We start from the raw sequence: 19499 nt of genomic DNA, 5'->3' as shown, positions 1-19499 counted from the left end.
GAAGCCCCTTGGTAATCTGTTCAATTCATGACGTATCACTTACATTCTAAGGAAGGAAGCAAAGCAAACCCATAACATCATCATCCCTCAGCCTGGCTAATTCTAGGGAGAGGGTCTCAACCCGGTGTCCAAAAATGGTTTCTCTATTGTGGGTCTCCCAGCCGGCCAATAACCCAAGAGCACCATAAATTGGTTATGGGAGAAAAACTGGACTGTTTTGCAGTGCCTTGGGAAGAGCACAGCTCTACAATAGTTCCTATCCATAACAAGAGTTATTTTAAATCATTTTAAAGAATTACAATTATTGAAGCAGTTTGCTGCTGAAACAAATTTCCAGTAGGAAGATACAGCATGCTCTATGCTGGCTACAGGATAAAGCAGCTGGTAGTTTCTTGAACAAAGGCTGTGCAAAGAAGTACTAACTCCAGGGAACAAATCAAAATGTACACAGGCTTTATTTTGTAAGCTAAATTGGTTCTGCAATTTTGCAAATTCAATATCAAGATGTGAACGTCTTTCAGAGGAAATTGGGAAATAGTATAGTAAGGTGAAATTGTGTTGTGTGTAATATGTTTGGCTGCAACTGGAAGTTGACTGTGAGGTAGATGAAGGTTTAAGTGTAACAAACCTGTCCTATTGTATTAATAGTATTAAACAGCAATAAAACACAGACCATTGAGGAAAACAAGCAAACCAATATTTTATTACAAAATACATCCACCAAAGAAGCACAATCATAATCATAAATACAAAGAATTTAAATAGTCAGTGCGGATGAATCAAACAATTAAAAATGATCATGTTCATTTCCTAATTTTAATCTTGATCAGTCTGATCTCAGTTGATGTTGTTGACAAATGTTCTAATTTTGCTCCATTTGTTTCTTTAGCACTGCTAATAATATATTTTTTTATGATATTTCAACTCAGTAGGCCTGTCATTATGGGTCATGTACACCTGGTCCAAAAAGCACACTAAATAGTGCACTACTTTTGATCAGAGCCCTATGGACCCTGGCAAAACAAAGTGCACTAGTATAAATGGGGGTGTTATACCATTTGGGACGCTGGCGTGGAGAGAGCATGACACAGCAGAGTTCAGAGATGGGAGAGAATCCTGACCTAGATTCAAAAGGAATTCTGACAGACTTGCCAAGTCAAAATTGTGGAGGCATTTCTTGCCAATAGTGCCAAGTTTATAAACAGTTTCCATATCGACCATATTAAGTTGGAGAAAACAATACACGTTTTTCTTTCTCTCTCTCTTTTTTACATTACAATATCTTAATCAAAACCCAGTAGCCAATTACTAAGAATTCCTTTACACATTTATGTACAACCCATTTCGAAAATTATATAAAAAAAAAAAGTACTTCAATTAAATATGTATTGTGTATAAAACCGAATAACTTGCAAGTACGAATATAGTATAGGGATATTCAAAGTATGAGTGCTATGAACATAAAACAGGTAATCTCCTGATATTATGAAATTATACAAACCCTTAAGGTGCACGTGAAGATGAGGTTCTCTATCTGAGAACTGAATGCAGATCAGGGAACATCAGAGATGGAAATTAAGAAAGCCAACTAGCCTGTGGCTAGTACATTTTAGATGGAACTAGTAGAAAACTAGCCATCCAAATACAGGCTAGCTGTGGTCTACTGGCCGGCCTGGCTAGTGTCCAAAATACTTAAGTTCCATCCCTGGTGAACCCATTATACAACACACAACAACAGAACCATGCATTAAGACTTGAACCCATGACCCTTGCAGCCAAGTTTGTTGGAAAGGCATACCCTATCATATTCATGCAATACTGCCCTTTTAGGCCAAGTTATACAAATTACACTGAAACGACTAGATAAAATGCCCAGAAATATGTTAAAAGCAACACAACCAGTGCATACTGAACCTGTCATCTAGTAATGTTTCAGGAACAAGCTTGTCTGGACTTGGAAAATATAACATATAATATTACTGATTATTACAAAGAGGACCCAATACACACTTTTATAGTAGTCTGAAATAGCGCTTCCCAACATCAAAATTAAAGTTACCCTGGATTGGTGAAGTCATTTGTCACGGTCCCATTGTCTACAGCAGCACGAGGCCAATGAATCCCAAATGGATCTCTAAACACAAAAAGCTGCAAAGTTCCATGGATATTTCCAAAAATCCCAGTTTTTTTGCAGACATCCTGGTCATAATCGAGGGGAATACTAGGAAATCCAGGTACACTCCACACCACGAAGATATTACAAGCCATTCAGTTCACTCTGGAGATGTTCCAGTACTGTGGTGAAGACACGGTTTGCCAATTTGCTTCAGGATATGGATGGTGATGTCATAAGCTAGCCATGTGGTTTGGTAGCCTACTTGTAGATTTAGCTGTATATTTGAGGCCTGAAGGCCAAGACCACGTATTTCTGACAGTGTCAAGGCAAAACCCACAAAGCATGTGTAAAGAATTTAGCACCATTGAGAGACGCCAGTATTAATCCAAAGTGTGTTATTATAGCACAGCACGCTATAACAGACATTCAAAGATAATCTACGGTTAAGCCAATTTGTCTAATAATTAATTCGCAATCTCCACAAAACTGACCAGGATGCCTTGAAGTAGCAAAACTGGCCATTCAGTTCACTGGGCAATAACCCACCCTGCAGTGAATCCCGAACACAGCGTGAGAAATGCCTTTAGCACCGTGAAAACAATTATATATAAGCAGCTATTACTTATGTACTCCTGCATCTGGCCATCTGATACGCCTATTAAATGGAGGCCCCACAGGACATGGAAAAGTTAAGCATGTCTGGAGACACCTTGCCGGTCATGAGACGGTACTTTCTTCACTAGTGAACAGGTAACTGAATAACAGCAAAACTGTTTCGTTCCAATTTATATGTTTACAGTTAGCAATCAGAGTATGTTCACTAGGTAGTGATGCTGCAGTGCCAGTGGCCCGTCTCCAGAATGGCAGGGCATCTTCCATTGGTTACATGTTACCATGGTGATGCTTGTCCACGCGCATCCAAGATACATGAGTACCTGGTATGTTACGGTAAACCCATAATACTGTAAAGCATCCACAACAAAAACATCCCTCACAAGATGAATTATCTTCCTGTGAATCACTCCAATTCATCATATAAAAATAATGAAGAAAAACTAAAGTAACAATGTAAAAAAAACAATATACAATCTATGTACACATTATCAAAACATATGCTGTCTTCCAATGTATGCTTGTGTCTTAAATAAGCCCATATATACAAAAAAATTTCCAGGATTGATGTGCAAATCCTTTGGGGGAGCAGGGGGTCTCTGGGTTGGGGTCAGAATCAGGGGTCAAGGTGTTTAGCTTGGTGTTAGTATGTGTCCCAAATGGCACGCTACTCCCTATACAGGGTAAAACTTGTGACCAGGACCCATCGGTCTGCACGAGGCACCACATAGGGATTAGGATACCATTTGCTGGAACTTGTGGATCTATTTGAACCACTGCAGGTAGTTTGTGTTGAGGGCCGGGAAGCACATGTTATTGGAGCATGAGCCTCCATAGCTTGGAGGACAGGCTGAGCACGGGACGCCTACTCTGTAGGGGGCTTCTCCGATCCAGTTCCCCCTGGAAAACAACGCAAGTAGACAGAGTTAGTGGTGACCCAGATAGGTTAAGGAAGTTTCAGGTACAAGATATATAACTAGCATTAATAACTAGGGCGTGGGGATATCGTTAGAGGATATGACAACCATTTAAAATTGTACAAAAGCAATTTAAGTAGCATGTATAACATGGTTGTAGGGCTATCATTAGAGGGTATGTATAAGATGGTGTAAAAGCTATATAACTACTGTGTAGGTGTTCCATAAGGAATGGTAGATCGATGCCTGTGTAATTACTTACAGTATAGATTATTTATTTTTTGACTAAAACTGAAAAGCTAAATTGGTAGTAGGTCCCATTGTTTCAGTGGAAGAGAATGTCCTCCTAAGAAGGTCTTTCACAGAACACGGGTGCACATGTTCTAAAGCATTGAAGCGATATCCTCCATTAGTTAGTTTAACAGCAGAGTGATTTTTTTACGATTATAAGGTTTGGGTCACAAGGCCAAACAGTCATGCAAGGCCAGCCTTCGATTCCAGAATTAGGCAAATCATTGTTTCTGGAATTCTTTGAGGTTCGGAATGTTCTGGTGCCATTCACGGTTGTGTGTCCTGTATTCCTAAATCACTAATCCCAGCAACATGGGTGGCATTGTGTATTAACCCCAATGGATGGAGATTAACTCTGTAATTTTAGGACCATGCCAATAGCAGCTTGAATGCACACATGGCTGTGGGTACAAACATTACGGTGGTTACATTTAAAGGTGACACGCCAGCGCTATAGAAACTGAGGCAAAAAACACCAAACTTTTATTATATTTTTTTATTATACTTTTATTAACACTGCATTCATTTTAATTGAAACATCAGAAAGGATTAAACTAAGAATGAGTATGTTACAATCTACTTACTTAGATGAATAGTTGCAGACTAAGTAGGTGGCCCGTTTCCATACGTTCCCCCACACATTCATGTTTTGACACGTGTGAATGGCACAGCCAACTTTGTTGGTTGTGGCCCAAACCATCTGTAAAGTAACAAGAATAGGGTTCAGCATTATGTAAGGGGCCTTTGAGCACTTTTCACCAAACCGAGAATGACATCACAATGGGAAAGACCCACGAGTAGCTCAAACGTTTATATAATCAAGGATTGATGGGGTTGATTGAGGTTGCAATTCTAGACATTTGTTTTTGTTTTGTTTTCATTTGTAATGAAGAGTTGTCCCCTTTTAAATACAAGCCCTAAATACACAAATAAATCCATGGCACTGTTCTAGCTCTTCTCATCTGTGTATGTTGTGTACACATGGGTCCATGGCACAGTTCTAGCCCTTCTCACCTGCGTATAGTGCGTACACATGGGTCCATGGCACAGTTCTAGCCCTTCTCACCTGCGTATAGTGCGTACACATGGGTCCATGGCACAGTTCTAGCCCTTCTCACCTGCGTATAATGCGTACACATGGGTCCATGGCACTTCAGGGGGCACCTGGGGTTACAGTCATTTGGATAGGGGAAAACATAGTCCTTGACTTCATCATACCAGGGTTTCACCAGCTGGAGAATGGAACGGTAGCTGTGCACCGAAACACACAGACAGATTAGTACAAAGGGGAAGATATTTAGATAAAAAGATGAGATGGAAAACTACCTAAGGGCAGGGCCTAAACTGCGTAGGGGCAGGGCCTAAACTACGCAGGGGCAAGGCCTAAACGATGTAAGGGCAGGGCCAAAACGATATAGGGGCAGGGCCTAAACTATGTTGGGGCAGGGCCTAAACTATGTTGGGGCAGCGCCAAAACTACCTAAGGGCTGGGCCTAAACTATGTAGGGGCAGAGCCTAAACTGTGTTGGGGCAGGGCCTAGACTGTGTTGGGGCAGGGCCTAAACTATCTAGGGGCAGGGCCTAGACTTTATGGGCAGGGTCTAGACTGTATGGGCAGGGCCTAGACTATGTAGGGGCAGGGCCTAGACTGTGTAGGGGCAGGGCCTAGACTGTATAGGGGCAGGGCCTAGACTGTATAGGGGCAGGGCCTAGACTATGTAGGGGCAGGGCCTAAACTATGTAGGGGCAGGACCTAAACTGTGCATGGGTAGGGCCTATTTTATGTATTGGCAGGGCCTATTATATGTAGGGGCGGGCCATAGACTGTATAGAGGCAGGGCCTAGACTGTATAGAGGCAGGGCCTATTTTATGTAGGGGCATGGCATAGACTGTGTAGGGGCAGGGCCAAAATTGTGTAGGGGCAGGGCTTAGACTGTGTAGGGGCAGGGCCTTTTCTATTTAGGCCCACATGGCTGATAATTTTAAGTAATAGCTAAAGACATAGATGTCCCAAATGTCCTGATCCCATTTGTAGACACCTCTGGTCAAAATATGACAGAGTTTCAGAAACAGCTTCCCTTCCACACACTCTGAACCCTAACCTTTTGAGGGGGAAGGGAACACCAACCTAAGCACTGGTCACAGTCTAAGGTCAGCAGTGAGAGGTCGGGGGTCAGAGGTTACTCACCGTCCAGTCCTGACAGAAAGGTTCTGACCCAGAAAGCGAAGAAGGTGGCGAGGACCATGTTCCCACTGACACGCATGTGCCCAGTCCTCTGCCGTCTTTGCCAATGTCTCATCCCATGTCTACACACACACACACACACACACACACACACACACACAGTGAGCATGAAAAATTCAAAAGCCTTTTCTATACTGCAAGTTTACGTCTCAGTGAGAAAAAAATGTGTTATATAAAACTAAACCAGAATTTAAGATTTTTAAACCGAGCAGTCTGCAAATTTGTCAGCAACGGCAACAGCTAGCTAGATCTGTAGACGTTTCTTCACACATTCCATTTATAAACAACTTTGGTTTCCAAATACTTCAAACACTGCAGCAATTTTCCTGAGTTCTGACAAAATATTGGCATAATTTTGGTTTCATTGCCCTATATTCAGTTAGTAAAGGGTTTCTGATAATTTTTTTCACTACAGACCGGAGCAGACAGATAAATACTTCAGTGGGTCTACGTTCAAGTGGGATGAGTCAGAGTATTTCTTCACATTTTATATTTACAGTGTCACTTATTTACACCTGCCCTGCAAAGCTAACACCTATCCAGAAATCTAACTTCAATTAAGGATACTATTGGTTACTGTCAGAACGTTAGATGCATGATGAGCATCCCCTCCATCCAATCAGCACTGTTGTGGGTGTACTAACAGAAATATTACGACCTGATGTAAAATCCTATGTGCATTATACACATATGTTTATGTTATGACATCCCAGAAGCTAAGTCTCTGTGGACTAGTACTGGTCCGGAGCCCAGTGGTTGACAAACTCTGTCAACAGCACTACTGGAACGATAGTATAACAAAAAAAAAAAAAATTGGATCACAAATGGGGCAACCGCCTAGATCTGAGAATGCTCTTTACTCTCTTGCACGTGGTTCCAATTTTGAATGTTGTGTTACGAAATAGGGGGGACACTTCCTCTCCATGATTCCATCGTTGTTCCTACGATGACTGTGCAATTGGCCTGATCAGAACGATACGCTGCCAAGGGTTGGTCTATGGTAGCTAGGGCTTATTTAACTAGCCTCCACTATTCTCTGTATTAGCCTCCACTATTCTCTGTATTTGCAATGCAACTTCAACAGCCTCTTGTCACTGAAGTCACGATGCAACTTAAAAGACATGATCCTGGCCTCAACACTGGAAAGTGAAACTAAAACTTCAACCAAAACGCTTGGATCCCGAACGGCACACGCTTCCTTACATTTGAGCCTTGGTCTATGGGATATAATAATCCTAGGTACTAGCGCTAAGGACACCTCTAGCGTTCAATGTTTTCCCGTCCGTCAGCCACCGGTATTACGCTTGACACCCCCCCCCCCCCCCCCCCCCCCAATCTAGGCTGCTCTGGTGGTCCTGGACGCAGACGTGTAGTCAACAGCTGGGGACCAGAGCCAGACGGCCAGGAGACATTTATCACTGAACATCCTGCTTTGAACTCACTGCCGGCAACCTAAATTACACCCTACTACTTATTTTAGTTTAGACAATTGGGTGCCGCTTGGGACATGTGCACGACGTACAGACAGTTTTCCCTTAGCAACCCCCGTTTATCGACTGGCTGTGGCGCTTGGCACAAGTTTATCAGTGAATTGGGGCGTACACATGCATCAATTAACTCTGCAGTGTCTCCAGATTATACTGCCTGTAAGCAATCCTTTATTACTCGTGCCACTGATGTAACAGAAAGGAAATGACCTGAAAAGCAATATCAAAACAGAAGAGTAATGGCAGACAGGGATCTCAGAAAATAAAAATAATAATTAAGTAATTGGCAAATAATTCAAAATATTTCTGAAAATTCACTTACCATGTACTCCATATTGGACGCTGGAGGGAAAACCTTTCCTCTTACTTTATTGTGATAATCAAGAATTGCAAGCATGTCGTTTTGGGAAATATAACGCTTCCTCCTGCTCAAGGGAAGATCTTTTTCTACTTCTCGATAGGTGAAAGTTGCGCCAAAATCGGTGAAATTTGTTTCTGGCAACGTAGCGGAAACAGTGGAGTTTGCTGCCAATACACTTGCTGCACAAGATATGCACATAAGCAGAAAGTCTATGAAGTGCGGGGCATTCATATTTGCTTCTTTTTAAAATTTTTGACAAGATGTATTTAGAGTCTTGATTTAATCTGAAATAGGATAAAAGAACAGACATTAAAACATGCTAAGCGTATGGAAAAAAATATATCGAAAATCCACATTTGGTCGTACAAACAAGGTTTTGACAGGAGAATAAATAAAATCCCACACTTGAATGTTGGAATGGTCCTACCTTGTACTTTGCGGTGATATAGCAAATAGCGTTGTCAGGCAGTACTATCCCAGTCACAGCTAGAATAGCAGAAAGAGCACCTCAGTTCCAACAGCTTAGTAGTACAGTATAGGAGGACTTGAGCAGCAGTTCGGCGCGCCGAGTTTATATCACAGTGGTCAATGCAGGAAGTAGGCAGCCGTTTGAAGGTGTGCGGACGCAGTCCCTCCCTTTCACCTGAAGCAAAACGTCATATGTAGAGACGTCACATTTTGTTTTCTTTTTACCCGTTTCCTGGCAGACAGAGCTCGCTTTACTCTTTCACAAACATCTGCTTAACATTTGCGCAGCTGGACATAGTGAAAAGGAAAACATATGATAAGAAATGCGTATAATCCCTGCAATACAAGTCAAAGAGAGATCTGGCCGCCTGAGGGAGGAGAGGTCTGTGGTAACGGGCTGGGGCAGTGAAGGCTTGGAGGCAAATGGTGTTGGGTGCGGGGGTCTGAGGTTATTGTGGTCACGAGTGCTGGGCGACTGGCCAACATAACTTATCAAATTTTCATGAAGATATGTGATAACTGAAGGTGATGCTGTATGTGCTGTTACAGTGACATTTCGTTAAAGCAAAGAGATTACATCTTGGACTTGTCTTTAACAGGCTTTATCAGTGTATCATTTGGCAATTTATTCATTTACCAGACACTTATCCAGAGCAACTCAATAAGACTTTAAGGGACCTAAGAGCAACATATATACTATATTATTCCGTCTACTTCATGAAATTTCTCCTGAAACAACCACAATGTTATGAAGTCCCCTATTTTAAAAGTCCAGAAGTGTTGCATGATTGAAACATTCAAGTGGTCAGGGCTTGCAGAAATAAGGGCTGACATCCAACAGGTTTGTTATGAGTTTCATGTCCGTCTCCTATTTGTATTCTTTATCGTAGTCCTCATACTGTAAAGATTACACTTGTTCAGTGTTTGGTCCAGAGGAGCTCTGCGCCAGAGAGCTGATGGTCCTTGGGCCAAGTTAAGAAAACCCTTCAGCAGGTCATCTTTTTTCTTGGCAGCTGTTGAACAAATTAAAGCAGCGTGACGCAGGAACATTTTTCTTTCCTCGCTCTTCTTTCCCCTCTCTTCTTTCTTTCCTTTCTCTTCTTTCCCCTCTCTTCTTTCTTTCTCCCTCTCGCTCTCTCGTTCACCCTCTATCTCTTTCTCAATCCCCCTCTGTCTCCTCTTTTTCTTTCTCTTCTCTAATGGGATCTTTAAAAAAAAATCACTTGGAAATTATTGACTTTTCACGTGCTGGATTAATGAGAGGGACGTATCACGTGCGGTATTGTAGCCCTTTTAGGCACTTTGCTCTCTTTCTTTGCTGATATTGAAGGATAACCTGCATAGGTAGATGTGAGTTATCCTCCAGTTTTGGCAAGAGAGCAGGGCTCCAAGTTATGTTAATTGTTAATTGATAATAAGTATTAGATTAGTGGCTGGACGTCTACAGGCGCAGTATCCACAACTTTATCTGACTCATTGCCAAAATCTTGAACTGTCATTTGGTAAAATGTTGTGTCACCTTCCTCACCCGAATCTCTGCCAAGCCATCAGAGAGGATCTTTGACCAGACGTTTTATCTTAATATGGTCACTGTTGTTGTCTCTGTGGCACAGTCAGAAATGCAAATTAGTATTGTATTTGAGGTCTCAAAAGGCCTCCATGGTAATAGAGGGACAGTGAGATGGTTTCATACCAAATGTTTTTTGAAATAGAAAACCATTCAAAGCCGAACTTTATACAATTGCTGCAATTTTTTTTTTAAACTTTATACAATTGCTGCAATTTTTTTTTTAAACTAAATTAGTTTTACTTTTGGAACAATGTTAAGAAAATGACGGGTTAATAGCTAAATGAAGATGAAGAGCTTACATTTGTATTTTTTCATTATTCTATTTTCTTCCCGATTTAGATTTCTTCCCGCTTTTTTCTACCTGACCACAGACCCAATTACGACCCACACGGCAATCCACCTTTCCTTTCACCGCTGAAGTGGGATTTTCCTGCAGCGTAAAAACGCCTTATTATTACCCGACATCTGTAGGTAGTTGACAGCTCTGTTGACTTGGGCCGCCGACACCATCCTGTCAAGGACTTGGACAGAAAGACCGGTTCGGAGTCGTAAACAGCCCCCTGCATTCTGTGCAGCGCAGCACTTTCAGACGTTGCTTATGGCTCTGGTCAGAAGTAGTTCACTAGGGAACAAGGGGTCACCTGGGACACTGAATTGTTTCTAAACTGGGCCTGGCTGAGTATACCAGAGTACTAATAACAGTGTTCATTAAATAGTTGGTTTTTGTCCCAATTGGCGCCCTGTTCACTATGTAGTGGGCAGTGATGTATTGAGTGTGTAACGCAGCCTGTGTTTCATGTGTTTTCATGTGTTGTCTCTCTACTTCTCTCTCATTCTCTCTGTCTGTATCTATTCTTTGTTCTTTCTGTCTCTCTTTCTCTCATTCTCCCTGTGTCGGTCTCTGTCTGTGTCTGTGTCTGTGTCTGTCCCTGTGTCTGTCCCTGTGTCTGTCCCTGTGTTTGTCTCTGTCTGTCCCTGTGTCTGTCCCTGTGTCTGTCTGTGTCTGTGTCTGTCCCTGTGTCTGTCCCTGTGTTTGTCTCTGTCTGTCCCTGTGTCTGTCCCTGTGTCTGTCTCTGTCTGTCCCTGTGTCTGTCTCTGTCTGTCCCTGTGTCTGTCTCTGTCTGTGTCTGTCTCTGTCTGTCCCTGTGTCTGTCTGTCCCTGTGTTTGTCTCTGTCTGTCCCTGTGTCTGTCCCTGTGTCTGTCTCTGTCTGTCCCTGTGTTTGTCTCTGTCTGTCCCTGTGTCTGTCTCTGTCTGTGTCTGTCTCTGTCTGTCCCTGTGTCTGTCTGTCCCTGTGTTTGTCTCTGTCTGTCCCTGTGTCTGTCCCTGTGTCTGTCTCTGTCTGTGTCTGTGTCTGTCCCTGTGTCTGTCTCTGTCTGTCCCTGTGTCTGTCCCTGTGTCTGTCTCTGTCTGTCCCTGTGTTTGTCTCTGTCTGTCCCTGTGTCTGTCTCTGTCTGTGTCTGTCTCTGTCTGTCCCTGTGTCTGTATGCCCCTGTGTCTGTCTCTGTCTGTCCCTGTGTCTGTCTGTCCCTGTGTTTGTCTCTGTCTGTCCCTGTGTCTGTCTCTGTCTGTCCCTGTGTTTGTCTCTGTCTGTCCCTGTGTCTGTCTGTCCCTGTGTCTGTCTCTGTCTGTCCCTGTGTCTGTGTCTGTCTCTGTCTGTCCCTGTGTCTGTCTCTGTCTGTCCCTGTGTCTGTCTCGGTCTGTCCCTGTGTCTGTCTCTCTCTCTGTGTTTTTTTCACCATGTCTCTCTTTCTCTCTCAAACATTCTCTTTCTCCCCCTTATCTGATGTGGCTGCAGCATACTGCACCCCCCCACCCCTCCCCGCCCCCAGTGAAACCAATCAGAGTCTCAGAGCCATTCAGCAGGCCCTGTCTCAGGTGCCTTGGTGTTGAGGCTGTTGATGTCAGGGCCTGTGAGACATTAGACACACACGTCATACTGCAGGCCTGGACTGTTAAGTGGCGCCTCTGTCTTCCATCACTTATTTTTCTCTTCCCATCTCTATCTCTCCCCCTTTGCTGTCCCATTCTCTAACTTCATTCTACTCTTCGTTCTCTCTCTCTCCCTCTGTTGCTCTTTCCATCCAGTCCTAATCCATGTTCTGAGAGCTCTGCTCTGCTGGGTTCTGTTGTTTGTCATTCTGAGGGTTATACTCTGTTGCCTGTCATTCAGAGGGTTCTACTCTGTTGTCTCTCATTCTGAGGGCTGTGCTCTGTTGCCTGCCATTCTGAGGGCTCTACTCTGTTGCCTGTCATTCTGAAATCTCTGCTCAGTTGCCTGTCATTTTGAGGGCTCTGCTCAGTTGCATGTCATTCTGAAGGCTCTTCTCTGTTGCCTGCCATTCTGAAGGCTCTACTCTGTTGCCTGCCATTCTGAGGGCTCTACTCTGTTGCCTGTCATTCTGAGGGCTCTGCTCAGTTGCCTGTCATTCTGAGGGCTCTGCTCAGTTGCCTGTCATTTTGAGGGCTCTGCTCTGTTGCCTGTCATTTTGAGGGCTCTGCTCAGTTGCCTGTCATTCTGAGGGCTCTGCTCAGTTGCCTGTCATTTCAGAGGGTTCTGCTAAGTTGCCTATCATTCTGAGGGCTCTACTCTGTTGTCTGTCATTCTGAGGGCTCTACTCTGTTTTCTGTCATTCTGAGGGCTCTGCTCAGTTGCCTGTCATTCTGAGGACTCTGCTCTTTTCGGTTCTTTCATTCTGAGGGCTCTGTTCTGTTCGGTTCTGTTGTCTGTCATTCTGAGGGCTCTGTTCTGTTCGGCTCTGTTGTCTGTCATTCTGAGGGCTCTGTTCTGTTCAGTTCTGTTGTCTATCATTCAGAGAGCTCTGTTCTGTTAGGTTATGTTGTCTGTCATTCAGAGGGCTCTGTTCTGTTAGGTTCTGTTGCCTGTCATTCTGAGGGCTCTGTTCGGTTCTGTTCTGTTGTCTGTCATTCTGAGGGCTCGGCTCGCCGCTGCTTGGCTGTGCTCGGCTCTTTCACAGTGAACTCAGTGACTCCAACTGGGTAAACTGTTATTATCATATTATCAGAGGAGTAATTAGGGGCATGGGGGGCCTCTCCAAGGGCCTTGGTTCTGTTTGAGAAAAGCATTCTTTTTTAGACAGAGCATTTATTTACTTACAATATATTGTTCCAAGTCTACCCCTAGCCTTCCCCCTTTTTTCTGAGGAGGCCTCTCAAAAGCACTGTGTTGTTGCCAAGACAGAGAGAGAGGGATTCAGAGAAAAGGGAGAGACAGACGAAGAGGGACAGAAAGAGATGAGAGAGATAGACATTAAGTCAGAGAGGGAGAAAATCAAAGAGACAGTGAGAGAACGAGAATGAACGTCACACGGTGAAATAAGCTAGTGTCTAAAGGCATGCAGTATTAATGGAGTATTGTATTACTGCTACATTAATGCAGTATTGTATTACTGCTACATTAATGGAGTATTGTATTACTGCTACATTAATGGAGTATTGTATTACTGCTACATTAATGCAGTATTGTATTACTGCTACATTAATGGAGTATTGTATTACTGCTACATTAATGCAGTGTTGTATTACTGCTACATTAATGCAGTATTGTATTACTGCTACATTAATGGAGTATTGTATTACTGCTACATTAATGGAGTATTGTATTACTGCTACATTAATGGAGTATTGTATTAATGCTACATGAATGGAGTATTGTATTACTGCTACATGAATGGAGTATTGTATTACTGCTACATTAATGGAGTATTGTATTACTGCTACATTAATGGAGTATTGTATTACTGCTACATTAATGGAGTATTGTATTACTGCTACATTAATGGAGTATTGTATTACTGCTACATTAATGGAGTATTGTATTAATGCTACATTAATGGAGTATTGTATTTCTACACTCACAGATTATAGTGATTCTGCATTTATGAACTATTGTATTTATTTTGCCTCTTCCTCACCAAAGTAATTTTGCTGATAGCTATTCTTTGTGTAAAATGTACTTACTATTACTGAGCGCTGTGTTGGTCCCACCTAGCTAAGTCGCCCTGGACCAGGAGTGGTTGTTAAATTACTATTTAAAAATGTACATCTGCTGCAACGTATAATCTCCGTCTATTTGCTGTACATGTGGTCCCCGACAAATGAGAAGTGATTTCATCTGGTGAAGTGACGGGTTTGTCCAGCCGTCCATAACTCGCAGCAATCAGAGCTACAGACGCCGGAGGACAGCTGCGCGGCTCCACCCAGAGCTATTGTTACAGCTCTGGCACAGCTCAGCACAACTGGGAAAATCACTTAGAGGTCATCAGTGTGTGAATGAGGCGACGAGAGCAAACAAGCTCTGTTTTGATTCAGAAACCTCTGACTATAACCTGAATGAGGTTTAGAAAAGGGGAAAATATGGAGTTGGTCTGGCTCTGTGAACTCAGTATGCTGTTTGACCTATTGTGGTTTGTTTTAGCGGCTCTGTGATCTCAATATGTCGTTCTGACTACTGTGGTTTGTTTAGCTCCTCAGTGATCTCAATATACAGTATCTCACAAAAGTGAGTACACCCCATTTTTGTAAATATTTGAGTATATCTTTTCATGTGACAACACTGAAGTAATGGCACTTTGCTACAATGTAAAGTAGTGAGAGTACAGCTTGTATACCAGTGTAAATGTGCTGTCCCCTTAAAATAACTCAACACAGCCATTAATGTCAAATCTGCTGACAACAAAAGTGAGTGAAAATGTCCAAATTTGGCCCAAAGTGTCCATATTTTGTGTGGCCACCATAATTTTTCAGCACTGCCTTAACCTTCTTGGGCATGGAGTTCACCAGAGCTTCACAGGTTGCCACTGGAGTCCTCTTCCACTCCTCCATGACGACATCACAGAGCTGGTGGATGTTAGACACCTTGCGCTCCTCCACCTTCTGTTTGAGGATGCCCCACAGATGCTCAATAGGGTGCTTGGCCAGTCCATCACCTTGACCCTCACCTTCTTTAGCAAAGCAGTGGTCGTCTTGGATGTGTGTTTGGGGTCGTTATCATGTTGGAATATTGCCCTGTGGCCCAGTCTCCGAAGGGAGGGGATCATGTTCTGCTTCAGTATGTCACAGTACATATTGGCCTTCATGGTTCCCTCAATGAACTGTAGCTCGCCAGTGCCGGTAGCACTCATGCAGCCCCAGACCATGACACTCCCACCACCATGCTTAACTGAAGGCAAGACACACTTGTCTTTGTACTCCTTACCTGGTTGCTGCCACACACGCTTGACACCATCTGAACCAAATAAGTTTATCTTGGTCTCATCAGACCACAGGACATGGTTCCAGTAATCCATGTCCTTAGTCTGCTTGTCTTCAGCAAACTGTTTGCGGGCTTTCTTGTGCATCATCTTTAGAAGAGGCTTCCTTCTGGGACGACAGCCATGCAGACCAATTTGATGCAGTGTGCAGCATATGGTCTGAGCACTGAAAGGCTGACCCCCCCACCCCATCAACCTCTGCAGCAATGCTCGCAGCACTCATACGTCTATTTCCCAAAGACGTCCTCTGTGACGCTGAGCACGTGCACTCAGCTTCTTTGGATGACCATGGTGAAGGCCTGTTCTGAGTGGAACCTGTCCTGTTAAACCGCTGTATGGTCTTGGCCACCGTGCTGCAGCTCAATTTCAGGGTCTTGGTAATCTTATAGCCTAGGCCATCTTTATGTAGAGCAACAATAATGTTTTTCAGATCCTCAGAGAGTTCTTTGCCATGAGGTGCCATGTTGAACTTCCAGTGACAAGTATGAGGGAATGTGAGAGCAATAACACCAAATATAACAAACCTGCTCCCCATTCACACCTGAGACCTTGTAACACTAATGAGTCACAGGACGCCGGGGAAGGAAAATGGCTAATTGGGCCCAATTTGGACATTTTCCCTTAGGGGTGTACTCAGTTTTGTTGCCCGCGGTTTCGACATTAATGGCTGTATGTTGAGTTAATTTGAGGGGACTGCAAATTTACACGGTTATACAAGATGTACACTCACCACTTTACATTGTGGCAAAGTGTAATTTCTTCAGTGTTGAAAAGATATACTCAAATATTTACAAAATGTGAGGGATGTACTCACTTTTGTGAGATACTGTAGCTTTCAAACCATTGTGGTTTGTTTAGCTGCTCTGTGATCTCAATGTGATCTCACTGTGCAGACACCTTGATCCAGTGTGAGTTACAGTAGTAGTTTTGGTCTATTCCCGAATAGGAACGAAGCCCCCAACCCTGCCGTAGCTAATGTCGTGCTCTAATGGGACCCATAAAAGAATACAGCACATTTGTCTTAAAGGCAAAACGGCAACAACTCCAATGAATGAGACTTCACTCTGCAACCAACAGTAATCACATTACAGAACATTAAAGGTTCAACATGATACTCCTTGTACCTGGTAATTTACTGTAGGTCTTAAATACAAACTTCCCTAAAGTGGTGAACACAGTTGAACCTAGTTGGAACTTTTACTTTGTACATTTTACATCTCTGACAAACAAAGTTGAAGTTTGCATTTCCTGCTATGCGGGAAAATTATTTGCAACAGAATAAAGATCCAACAATCCCACGTCTTAGCTGAATCGAAGAGACAAAAGTAAATAAAGACACCTGTGATGTCATAGGTCTGATGGTGTTGGCCGGAGGGCACGAGAAGAATGTGAGAGTCTAGAGTGGTGTACGTTGGACAGCTGCCCAGCTCTTCAGATTCACGTTGACCAGGCCACTGATCCTCTAATGTGCAGCTGTTAAGCAGTCTTGCCATACACTACATGGTTACATAGCAAATATTTTATAGTACTCAGTGTGTTTCAGTTCCTTGCAGACCAAGTCGAGGCCAACCAGCTTGTGTTTCTGACAAACACACACAAAGTCTCAAATTTGACTTACTTACAAGCTCACTAACCAAATGTACATTCAGGAAAGACTTCAAATATTTCTAAAGGTCTCTCTGTGTGAAGACGCTTAAGGGTTACATAGCACCTCTTTCTTCAGACAGTCAGGCTTCCCATGACCACTGACAAAGAGCAGTTCCCTAGCCAGCTGCCCTCGACTTATACATCGGCCTGCAATCGGAATGATTTGATCTGCAAGCTTGTGAACACGGCCAAGACACCCAAAGTATCACAAGCCCACTCCCTCTGGCCTTAGCCCAAAACAACAAGCTCTAGAATTCAGTGTCCTGGAAAACACAACATCATCAGCCGTGAACCTGGTTCCTAAGAACAGCAACGTCTGTGAATGTGTGTGAGGTTGGTTAGTACTCCACAGCTTTCAGGTTGACCAGGTGGTCATGTCTAGCAACACATATACAGGAGACTCACAAGCACATAGGCATCTGCTGGGGACCGAACCATCAGGATTCTAACATGATTAGGGTTCTAAAATGTGAACCGGGTTCTAACATTTAATAAGGGTTCTAACATGTGGGCAGTGGTCTAACATGTGAAAAGGACTTGACATCAATTTCTTATTGTCCTACCATGTTTAAATTTGTTTTTGATTTGTTCTGTGATAATATAGAATTGTTTTCAGATGTAGGTGCCATGGATAATTTAGCAATTTGAGACATGGAGTTTTAGGATCTACTCATTTATTTATCTAGTTTCAGTGAAAATGTATTTACTGAATTCTCTTGGTCACTTGGCCCACAGAGTGGCCTCTGCCTTTGAAAGAAGAGTGAGTTCCAATACGGATCATTATTCTGTCTCATCTCTTTACAGGTGTAGACCCAGAGCTTCATTGAGATTACTGGTTTAGCGGAAGCTCTTACCCTGAGCGACTTATGTCAGTCCAATTATCCAACCAAATATCACTGTAACAATAGATCAAATGTATCCTCAGCAATGCAGCTAACAGTGAAGTCAGTTCTAGTAAAGAAAATAAGAGGGTAAGTGTTATTCACAAAAAGCCCAGTATGTGGTAAACCGCCTAACGGCTGAATTCTCTAGTCCCTCAGGCTCCCAATGTTTCTTGCAGGCCTGGATACTTTTGCCTTTACATTCCTGTCTCAGCACCCAGGTTTCAATGGCGTTTGCATTTGTAAAGAGCTGTTTGCGTTCGATCTTGCCTTGGCCTGTATGGTTACTTCTGCTTTGTTTGTTTGTTAATCACAGTTTGGGGACAGTCAGCTTGTCACACAATGAATGTTCAGTCTAGTTACACAGGAACCAGTACTGTTTCAAGGCATGTAACATGTTATTCTAGCCCAAAAAATACTTTAATGTATCAAGTCACTCACGAAAATGGTTCCACTGGTCTTGTGTCCTTGGCAGTGATTGAAACCAATCTTTGCAACCACAATGTCTGCAAACCCTAAACCTTTGAACACACTTCTTTTCCTGTAACAATGTTTTGCAGTGTGGGAATATGATCAGAAGACATGTTCTGGACATACAGAACGGCTCACCTCAGAAGAAGGTTGTGTCCCAAAATGCACCCTATTCTCTTTACAGTCCTCTACTTCAGGCTTATGGTCACAAACAGTGCATCGCATCAGCAGCAGGCTGCCAATTGGGACACAGTTCTACAACCAACCAGCCCTGGATCTATTTTTGACATGCTACATTCCTTTCACCCCCAGATGTTCTCACCCATCTATAAGATACTCACGGCCATCTTTGATGCTGGGCCTTGTAAGAGAGGACAGAGACGGGACTGTGGCCCCAGGCAGACATTTCACAAGAGGTTCTGATGTCGGGTGCAAACGACAGGCAAACATGAAATATCCAACAAAGTCTAAAGTTAGAATCCAAGACGTTTATAATGCATCTTTATGACAACAGGTAGGAAAAATTGTCACCCAAGACCTGGGAGAAAGAAGAGCTGGAAAAAACCCACCTTGGATGGATCGATCATACTTTGTTATCTACAGCTCCTTTATTTTGTTTGTGTTCATCCCACCATCATTTGGCTCTCCAGGCATTCACATGTTCCTCGTTAGGCCTCCCCTCTGCAATCCCAGTGTCAGATTGGTGAAACCTGTGGATCTACTGTATACTTTACCATTGTGGAGTCTCATGCTTTAGCCTTTATTCTTTTCTCCACCTAAGATTCTAACTTTTGCATTTCAGCCCCTCTCCACAATACCAGATGCACAGCCTGCACATGTAGAAACCCTTAGTGAAACTTCCCTGAAACCTCTTAGACGAATCAGTAACAGTAGATGCTAATGCGCTGTTGTCATCCGAGTCGCCTCCTCCCTCATGCTCTGGAGGTGTAGGCTGTCTGGCTGGTTGTCTGGCTGACTGGGAAGGCCTTGAGACTGCAGGCAGTCTAGACAGAAGATGAGAGAGGACCCAAGGCTGGCCGACCTGTAGCTGACAGCTTCTTTGTACCTTTACTGAATCCCAAAGAACTCTCTGCTCCCTACATAGCTCACTACATCTGACCAAGGCCCACTGTGTGTATGCCCTAGAGAGTATGCTATGT

At 43.3% G+C, this 19499-nt stretch overlaps 1 protein-coding gene and 1 pseudogene across 1 annotated transcript; both read right to left on the bottom strand.

The window, feature by feature from the left end:
* Positions 1-683: 683 nt before the first annotated feature.
* Positions 684-18693, bottom strand: pi15a (peptidase inhibitor 15a). Its single transcript, XM_010904897.3, has 7 exons — positions 18681-18693; positions 8458-8673; positions 7992-8314; positions 6126-6244; positions 5055-5187; positions 4521-4636; positions 684-3628 (listed from the first exon to the last, which is right to left on the bottom strand). The coding sequence occupies exons 3-7, from the start codon at positions 8259-8261 to the stop codon at positions 3493-3495; spliced, it is 774 nt and encodes a 257-aa protein (XP_010903199.1). The 5' UTR covers positions 8262-8314; positions 8458-8673; positions 18681-18693; the 3' UTR covers positions 684-3492.
* The window catches only part of LOC117593656, a 63933-nt pseudogene continuing 57849 nt past the window's right edge, over positions 13416-19499 (bottom strand).

Source organism: Esox lucius, chromosome 21 (genome assembly GCF_011004845.1).
Source record: "Esox lucius isolate fEsoLuc1 chromosome 21, fEsoLuc1.pri, whole genome shotgun sequence".
NCBI classification, from domain to species: domain Eukaryota; kingdom Metazoa; phylum Chordata; class Actinopteri; order Esociformes; family Esocidae; genus Esox; species Esox lucius.
This window is presented reverse-complemented; position numbering and strand designations above follow the sequence as displayed.